We start from the raw sequence: 9898 nt of genomic DNA, 5'->3' as shown, positions 1-9898 counted from the left end.
TATGCAAATCACAGGTTAGGGAATATATGTGTGTATATGTGTGTATATATATATTCCTGTAGACTAAGTGACACATTTGAAAAATTCACTGATATTCCCTGACTTCCCCGGAGAATTGATCAAATTGCTTTATTTTCCCTCATGATATTCTAGAAATACCATGACAAGTGGGAACCCTGGTATATGTGTGTATGTATGTGTGTATGTGTGTGTGTGTGTGTGTGTGTGTGTGTGTGTGTGTGTGTGTGTGTGTGTGTGTGTGTGTCGCACCCAACAGCCAGGCGTAGAGTCTGCGGTTGAGGGACATGTCTCTCCTCAGAACCACATGGAGGGCAGCTGACAGGATCCGGATCATGTCAGGACGAGTCGCCTGAACCCAACAGAACAGACCAGAACACTTATGAATATTTCTCTCACACACAACCAGAAAATGTGGAGAGGACTGCAGGCTTCAGATAAGAGCTGACAGGCCCAGAAATGTTTTGAGGTGAAGGGTTTAACAAGGAGCCAGCGTGAGTCACCACCGCTGCTGGCTGCCTAAGTGTGTTAGATGGCCTCATTATCATCACACACACGCATGTGCAAATACACACAAAGAGAAAGCATAAACACACTGGGGTTTGAGTTTATTGTTCACATAAAAGCAATTCAGATTGTGACACAAATTCATTTAGATCGTAAATTTCATTGCAATTCTATACTCCATTAATTCTCCCATTGTAAGGCGAATGCTATAAACGGTGATGACGCGGCCCCTAGTGGTTTTGTTGTGTGATCTCAATGAACGTGCAAGCATGAGCAGGCAGCAGCGTCTTATCAGTCATGTTGTATATCCTTCTGAATGATATTCAATTTGTTAAAATGGCCAGAATTCCTATTTAAGGGCTTCTCATCAACAACCAGTGTAGTGATCAATTCCAAAATGAATATGTAATTAATCAAACTGCATGATATCTATCCATCATATCAAAGGTGGACTACACTGACTGGCTGATACTCAATTTTTAATAAAAGGAAAATATCGGCCCAATATATCAGCCTAACCCTAACTGAAACACAGACACACACCTCATCATCACACTGCAGTTTCCACATTAGACTGTAGTTTTGGCCAGACCTCAGACACACAGCAGTTCTTACCTGACTCATGTGGAAGGGGAAGCAGAAGAGGATCAGGTCCAGGGTGCTCCTCTGAACCAACACACTGGAGTCCTGGACTGAAGTACTCACTGCCTCTACCTGGACAGGAGAGGAACACAGTAAGAATCAATGGTGCAGTCAAGTGCAGTCAAAGGCACATGGCGCGAGTGGGATTACGAGGAATACATTATCGGTAGGTGTGTTAGGGGCTGGTGTCAGTCATGACCAATCAAATCACCTCTTTTCCTTCCCTTTAAAAGTAGTGCGCTCTGTGCCACAGTGCTCCGACAATTTGTTGATCCTTGTGCGTAAGGTGCAGAATCGGCATGACCGAATATAAAGTTTGGCTACAGCAGGGGGCATCCACCAGCCAGTCCCTTATATCTATAGAGGATGCGGCTGCCTCCACAATCCCCATTCTGTGCATCATGGCGCATACTGACAGTTTTATGTTGGTTGACAATCATTCACACAACAGCAACATGTATATCTAGTTAGAATGAAAAATGTTGTATCTTATTTTTCCCTGCTGGGGGAAATATATCAAAGTCAAATTGGTGGACATATGATACAGAAATAGGGTTGGTGAGCTTTTGAATAGGATCTGGTCATGCGCGTATCACTATGGTAAAGACTCAAAAATAGCACAGAAAATGACTGCACCTTGCACTTTTGACCTGGTCTGAGCAGGCAGGTCAAGCTGCAAGCCCAAATCCCTGTTATCCTTGACACCAAAGTTCCGCTGCACTGCTCGGTTGTTACCGACACACCCCCTGCCACGCCTTCCCACCCACTTATGCGCAGTCACAGCAAGTCACCAAAATACCAAATGGGCGCAGGCAAGAAAAAAACACTAAAAAAAGTATAACCCTAATAGTGAATTGCCATTCATCATCTGCCATGTACCATGAGTTCGATGTCGCTGCCAATAATGTAGAGCTGGTCCTCCATGGAGAGCCTGCGGTTGAGGTGCAGCAGGACGAAGGTCACCCCGGGGAGACGTACGGCGGGGCTGGTCAGGATGCTGCCCCATAGGGCGCTGTAGAAAGCTGACTGCTCCACCGCTGCAGCCACCTTCTCCAACAGGGTGTTGGTCCTACGGAGGACAGGCAGGTCAGAATGGGTATGGTTATAGCTATACACCGGCTTTTCCAACCCTAGAATTGTGGATTTTTATTAAATTCCATAATATATGGATGAAAAGTATGAAAATATATCAATTACAGCATCTATGAGGGTCCGCAAAATAATAACATGAAAAACATGGCACCGGTAAACAAGTCGTCGCCGACAAGTGATGCAGTCTCTCTGTGAAAAAATCATTAACAAGTATGTCACCTTGTTTGACCTGTAATTGTAGCACCCACCTTGGGCCGTCAGTGTAATGAAAATACCAGTCTGCAGTGGTGAGATACATAATTTCCCCAAGTTTCATCAAAATCCGATCAGCGGTGGCTGAGATATCAATATCCATAGATTTCATCATCATACTATAAAGCAAGGAATCTCTGTCTGTATGTGTGTCCTTCACATATCTCGAACCGTTCGTCCGATCTACTTCACACTTGGCGGGTGTATTGCTGGGAACCCAAGGACGTGCAGTGTCGGATTGGACACGCGACACGTTCAATATTAATAAACTTTGAATAAACAAGTGAACAGCGCTCTGTGCAGCAGCGGGGCTCAAAGCGAGCGACTGGAAGCGCAGTGTCGAGTGTGAAGTTGTTTGTTCGAGAAAGCTGCAAGCAGCGATACCGGAGGCCAAGCAATCGGCCCGTTCCAAACAGGCATGTTTGGAACGGGCACTGAACTAGTTATTCAAATTTCAAGATATATGCAATATATAAGATGAAAAAAATATGACAATATGAAGAAAATAAATATGTCAATTTACAGCACATGTAAAGTATGTAAAAAAAAAATTTCAATAGAGGTTTGTTTGTTTTTTACTGTCACATGGTTTAAATACTGTTTCAGTGGCCTTTTCACCCTGTGAAGTCACATTACTGAGGCAAACTGTTATCCAGCAATGACCATGCAGCAGGATTTTAGACTGTAATCCACAAGGTGGGGTGGGGTCAAGTCTAACTCAGTATTAGTCATATGGTCATTAGCAATGCAGGAACTTGGTTTGGAAAGTCCAAACAGAGATAGGAGTTGAAACAATGACCTAACTCAGTGATTCATACACCGCATGTAACAATTCATACAAGCTGTAATCAATGCTCCTTTCACATTATGCAATAAACTGGCTTCTCCCAATAGACCTCTCAAGCATTGTCATCATATCAGGGCTTTCGGATTCCATCCGGATCCATTAGTATTTTTGGATCATGCTTGCCAACCATTCTGCTCTTAAAATGGGCGAAATAATGTTAATAGAAATTACATATGACAAGGTTATTACATATTTTAATACGTTACTGAATAAAAAAAAAATGCTAACACCCATGGTGCAGATGCGTTATGCTTGCTAACAAAGCCACAGAATGCTGAAATGCCAAGTATGGCTAGTGATTGTTTTACTTTTATCACTGCAGCTTCAAAACTCATCAGAATTCCCCTTGACAAATAAAGAAATGCATAATAGAGGAACAAGAAAATTGAAAAAAAACAGTCAATATTAGTGTTGGAAGTAGCTAAAGGCAATCATTTTACACCCCTATTCATTTTCATGTCACATTTCATTAATTTTCACAGAAATGAGGCAGGATCCCGAAACCCTTATTTGGGACGAAAAAATTTGTCACGTTTGAGAGAATAAATGTGCTGTTCTTACGAATTGTCTACATGTTATTACTTCTTCCTATCATATTTTTAAACTGTTTTTGTTTCCATCGCTGCTCTCCTTACCTGTCATAGTACTCCGAGCCCTCCTCCAGACCGGGCAGCACCCCAGTCAGCAGCCCCTGCAGGCCTGGCTTCAGGGTCTTCCCCAGAGGCAGGTAGTAGGTCTCATACAGCCCCAGCAACACAGGCTTCACAGACATAGCAGCATTGGAGAGTAAAGGGAAGAGCCCAGAGCTGCAGTGACAGACAGGAAGAGACAGCTTAGGAAAGCTCAATGCAGCATAAAGCACGATGCTGAGATACGACACCAGCTGAAAACTTTGTGTCCAGCTCACTTTATTAGCCACAGCGAGTGGTAGTACAGTAGTACCTATAGAGAAAGAGGTCTTTGGCCAGCCTCTTGGGCCCGATGATCTTGAAGATGATCTCGTAGGTCTCCAAGGCCTTGCGGTGGACCCCGCTGGGCAGGGCCGGGTGGAGGCATTGGGCCAGACGTTTGCCTATCGTCAGCTTCTTGGGAACCACTTGGTATTTCGCATTGTTCTGCAAAACCTAAGACAGGGTGCAAAAATTGAGGTATATGAGGGACATAAAACATAGATTTTCTGAGCATCACTCCAGTTAAAACACAAGAGCTCAAGATCATGGATTCTTAAACTTTTTCAGTCTAGTACCCAAAGGAGAAATTAAGTCTCTCGTCCTAATATCTAGGCTCATGAAAACATATTGCTACTGTGTTTTTATGGGGGAGCCGCAAGTCGTGCGCCCAATTTGATCATTACCTTGTTGAGTTTGCCCAGTGCAGAGATAAGGTCTGCCCATTCGCTGGAGTACTCAAAGTTCTTGAGGGCCTTGTCCACTGCTGCCACATAGTTCCTGTACTTGGAGTCACTGAGCAGCTCCACCTCCTCTGCATTCATTCTCCTGGGTGATTATTGTGCTACAGTGCAACACCAGGGTCACATATGTACATCACACCAGCAGCTAAGAGGAAGAGAGGCCACAGGGAGGGAGGAGAGGGAGGGAGGAGAGGAGAGAAAATCATTGCTTAGAGTTATGGCCATTGCACTTGTACATCATAAATACTCATAGTTCCTGGGTCAAAGTTAAATTATCTTCATACTTCAAATTTGCCCTGAAAGCACAAAGCCTATCAATCAGTAGTGTGGAGTAAAAACCTGCTGGCGTGTAGTTGGAGCTGTTTTTATTGACTGAGTCATATAAATCAGGAGGAGCCAAGTCTGGCAGGAGCAGCAGTAACTATCTGGGTCTTATCTGTTCGGGGACGAAGGGAAGAAGACAGCCGTGCTGAATCATGAAATGACCTCCGAAACAAGTCTGAGTGAGTGGAATGCATGAATGAGTCCGCACTAAAACACCATCCTCATAAAAACAGATTTTAATGGAATGCCAATCCAGGCCACGGGAGACACATTCCTGCAGCTGATAAACAGGAAGGGATGGGCCTGTTTGGTACTTCACATCACAAGGCAGTCCTGCCAACCTCACCATGAAATGAGCTCTTGTGGGCATGGGGTGATGTTGTTAACTCCATGATGCGGCTGACAGGAAGCTATGCCAGCTTTGCCCCCTGGGATGTAGTGATGCATCCAGGCTGACAAGCTATGTTGGAAATGGAAATACTATCAGCCCCATTACAAGCCGTTCTCTTTGTATCGAGTTTTGAATGCATTGCTTACTGTGCACCTGTGCACACCTTGTACAAGATAACTTATGACCTTTCAGGAGTCCTTAGAGTCTACTGGTAATTTCGGCATACACTTGATCCACCGAGCAGCACTTCATTTCAATAAATTTCAACTTTTAGAAGTGCTTGCTGACGCCCACCACAGTGTATTTTGGTGGAAGAAGATTGTGGGAGTATCAGGCGAAGCATTTCTAAAAGTTTAAATTCTGCTGAAATAAGTGCTGCTTGGATTATATACGTGCCGAATCGAAGAGGGACGCCTACAAATTCAGAAAAGGTCATAAGTGACATTTTAAGCGGTGTGAACATTTGCCAATACTCAACGCAACATTACATTTCCACATTAACGTTACTAAACAGAGTTTGACATGATGTTATATCGTATCGGTACTAAAAAATACTCGGTACTAAAAAAAACTCGCGGGCAGCATGCGTTAGTGTTGTCGTGTAATAATTCTAATGCTAATTCTTGGACACGTAACGTTAACGTTATGTATTTGAGACTATAGCTGGCAGTTTAGATCACACCGTGCTAGACAAACTAGCAGGAAGAGACTGTCAACACAGCAGACAGGTACACAGCATCTGTCACCCACAGTAGCCTATAGGCCCTAGCTTATATATGTAAACGTTCAGGTGGTAGAAAATAATTAACTAAAACAAGTCATTATACATCTACACAACGAAGCCAAAGAATATGCGTAAAATATTAACATTTGCAGGGTGACGCGTTACCTGGTTTGTGTGAGAAAGAGAGATAGCTAACTTGTCGCAAGCTAGCTGAGGTGTGTCTTCCGCTAACATCAGCTAACTGGCACACCAATAACATAAATAATGCAACCCAGTATAAAAGCTTACCGTTCTAGGATATAGACGAGCCACTGTCATTCAATCATGTGCCCAGTTGGACGAATAAAAACGTCTGACAACGTCAATAATATAGCTAGGTAGCTAGCTAACGTTAGCAGCAGGATATTTAAATGATACAGACGAAGGGCCCGGCTCCGTGTCACCCAATTCAAACAGCCCGTGTCTCTTGACAAGCAAGCCTTGGGGGTAGACAATGGTCAGTTATATTCTACATATTCTTATTTCTCTTAGTATTTTCTCGCTGTGTGTACATCAACGACCCTGTCCACATCAATAGCTTCCAATGCCAGAAGCACAAAGCGAAGCAATTGACAGTTCCCAGACTGCATTGCAGATTAGCGGTACGTCCAATGGTCTTCCCCCGCTCTGTCTACAGCTGTGTCAAGTTAGACAGAGTTAGACGGGACAATGTCGGAAGTTAGGTGAATTTGCCTTCAAATTAAAAGCGCAACATTTTTCATGTTTGGGGAAAAAACCTCAAAGTTTCCTTCAGCACATGGTTCTTCCTAATCAGGGGCCGGCCAGCTGTGCTCTTGTATTTGTATGTATTATTGTTGATGGTTATAGAGAAGACTCAGCTTGCTATCCCTTTAGGGACCATAGTTTATAGCTTACATTATTATTGTTATTGTGCAAAGGAATAGTTGGCACTAAGCCCTGAAAAGTTTAGCGTTTCCTCATTGGATACGTCATGCTACATCACGCAAGACATTTTAGGCTCTCTCCTACTTGTTTAGTCTTAGATTCTAAATTGCACATCAACATGTCGATCACATGGTGTCATAGTGTCCAGTCTTGACTGAAACATAATGATTAAGGGCTATTGGGAATATCGTCTATACACTATTCATACTGAGCTGTTAATTGAAGAACAGTCTGGTTTCTTATCACAAGCTGCCCCAACATACAATTGGCATGTTTAATATGAAAACAACTGCAAGATACTGTGATGAAACGCTGCCAGCTGCGGATACATCATACATTTTGCCTCTTTTTGCACTTTCAGCGTGAGTGCATCTCCAGCTCCATCCCCGTCGGCCAGGCTGGTGTCCAGATTGGCAATGCATGCTGGGAGCTGTACTGTCTGGGGCATGGCATCCAACCAGACGGACAGATGCCCAGTGATAAAACCACTGGAGGAGGAGATGACTCCTTCAACACCTTCTTCAGTGAGACTGGAGCTGGCAAGCACGTACCCAGAGCTGTTTGTTGACTTGGAGCTGACTGTCATGGGTAAGATCCCTTAGCCCGTTCTTGTAATGCACACTTTGGTCACCCAAACCCAACTGACCCAAAATGAAATCCAACCCACACCTACCAGCCCTGTCTGGTTATTCTTTTACCTTGACTTGGACCAATGTAGAGTTAGTATGGTAGAATACCATGTAAGAGTTAAAGATAACAACAAAGAGAACGTGACTCAGACCTTAACATCTCAGATGAAGAAGAAAACTCTTCACTCCCTCCTCTTCATCCTCCTCATTCCCCGTTGCTCCTCTGTCTCGTTGGTGGAAGGTCTGATGTCTGATTGTCCTGTCACAGTTTAGGATTACATTTCCAACCACATTTACTTCATCATTCTGTTCTTGCCTAACTAAATGTACTGTATATGTAGTATTTACTAAATGAGTAAACCTTGCTTTTGCTGATACAAGTAAAAAAATGTATAATAAAAAACATTTTTTTGTATTGGGATCCATTTTGGTGAGATAGATGGTAAATGTGCACAAGGTGAGCCTACCTGAGTGTGTCCTCCCCAAACATGAGCCTCCTCCTCTTGCAGTCCGGACTCTTCCTCTCTGACCTCCTGCTGAGATCAAAGCTTATTGGAATCTGTTGCCTCTCAACAGTCAGTATAATGAGATGACACAACACAACACCTACCTGCTGCCACTTTGCCCCGCATCAGCATGGAGCCTCTTGGTTGTCTTCAGAGAGGCCTGCTGGCTCTCTCTGTCAGGGACGCTGTCCGCAAGCTGCTCCATGCTGGTGAATGGATGCTGCACAACCTGGCTCGCTGTGATGTGCTGGTTGGCATCCAGCTGCAGCACCTTCTTCACCAGGTCAACAAACAGGTGCTCTCTGAGCTCGGCCATCTTGTCTGTTGCCTTCAGACGACAGGATCGTAGAAAAAACAACACAAGTCAGGAATATCTCAAGTCAATGGAGCTAATGAATAAGACTTCCTTGAGATCCATTTGATTTGAAGATGTCCTTGTGAAACGTCCTCACATTCAAGTCCTAACAGCTGAATGATGAAGAGAGAGCACCTACCTGCTCCAGGTCATCCAGGGAGCTTCAGCTGAAACCGTCTGGTCTCTGGAGACTGGATCCCAGTCTCGCTCTCATACTCTACTGGAGTCTAAAGAGACAGACTTCTAGTTAGCTCATTGATCCTGAAGACAGTGAGCTACACAGACATAGACAGATAGACAGATAGACAGATCAATAGATAGATAGATTCTTGTTCCATAAGTTTAAGGCTAAACATACAATTCTTACTTGCACATGTATTGTGAGTTAATATGGCCCTCTCTGTGTTGGTATGATTATGTGAATCTCCATCCATCTCCAGCTTTACCTTGTCATTAAACAGGACATTGTAGGTTACATTGTTCTGTTGATCAGCAAAAATCAGCAAATAATGTGTTTTATCAATGACTATTAGTGTGATTCATCATCACAAGGCCATCTATGGTGAAACCTTCTCTGCCTTTAATGAGGAATATTGACTGGGTGACGTTCTGTGTTTGTCCACAGGGTGGCAATACTGGGCAGTGGGACAGATGTGCTCTTATCATTTTGCAAACTACTGGCAGTTTGAGCGGGGCGGTGAGAAAATAAAACTGGAAAGTGAAAGTGAATGGACTTGTCGTGTTCAGATTGTTCATCCTTGTTCAAAGCCTTTTCTAGGCACAGATGCTCCTCTACTCCACTAAATGAAAGTTTTGATAACATCCATAAACTGTAGCAGCATTTATTGATGAGCCAATATAAATATGTGCTGAATTCCATTATATTGGTCTTCTAACACACTGAAACAAGTTCTAGGCATGTGAGGGCGTCTTCACATTACAAAATATCATCATTGTCATGATCGTTATTGTGCATAGAAGACAAGTCAACATCACACAACGCAAACAACATCAGACATCATCATTACATTAAATATGGAGTGAATCATCATATGTACTAAAATGATCATTGTGTATCATGGTACATAGTATTGCAAGACTGCCTTATGGGTAAATTTAAGGATACAGACTTAATGTTGGATGACTTAAAAAAATAACACTGAGAAGGATTTCTACAAACTCAAAACGTCCATAGCAGTGGTAAGAAAAAAACATACACCAGACAACTTGGATGGGTTTGCATTGCATCAAAAAG

General features: G+C 43.3%; 1 protein-coding gene across 1 annotated transcript; it reads right to left on the bottom strand.

The window, feature by feature from the left end:
* Window positions 1-270: 270 nt before the first annotated feature.
* On the bottom strand, window positions 271-6816 carry LOC139657061 (protein DOP1A-like; the record flags this gene model as incomplete). The annotated part of the gene is made up of 7 exons (XM_071534756.1): window positions 6497-6816; window positions 4713-4914; window positions 4301-4482; window positions 3994-4164; window positions 2047-2236; window positions 1141-1239; window positions 271-370 (listed from the first exon to the last, which is right to left on the bottom strand). Coding segments are annotated over exons 2-7 (880 nt in total), but the record flags the coding sequence as incomplete, so codon positions are not given.
* Between the last annotated feature and the right edge of the window lie 3082 nt (window positions 6817-9898).

Source organism: Centroberyx affinis, unplaced genomic scaffold (genome assembly GCF_046629955.1).
Source record: "Centroberyx affinis isolate AG114_WGS23_722 - 3 ecotype Tasmania unplaced genomic scaffold, CSIRO-AGI_Caff_v1 ptg002613l_1, whole genome shotgun sequence".
In the NCBI taxonomy this organism is placed as follows: domain Eukaryota; kingdom Metazoa; phylum Chordata; class Actinopteri; order Beryciformes; family Berycidae; genus Centroberyx; species Centroberyx affinis.
The sequence above is the reverse complement of the archived record's forward strand: the minus strand, read 5'-3'. Positions and strand labels throughout refer to the sequence as shown.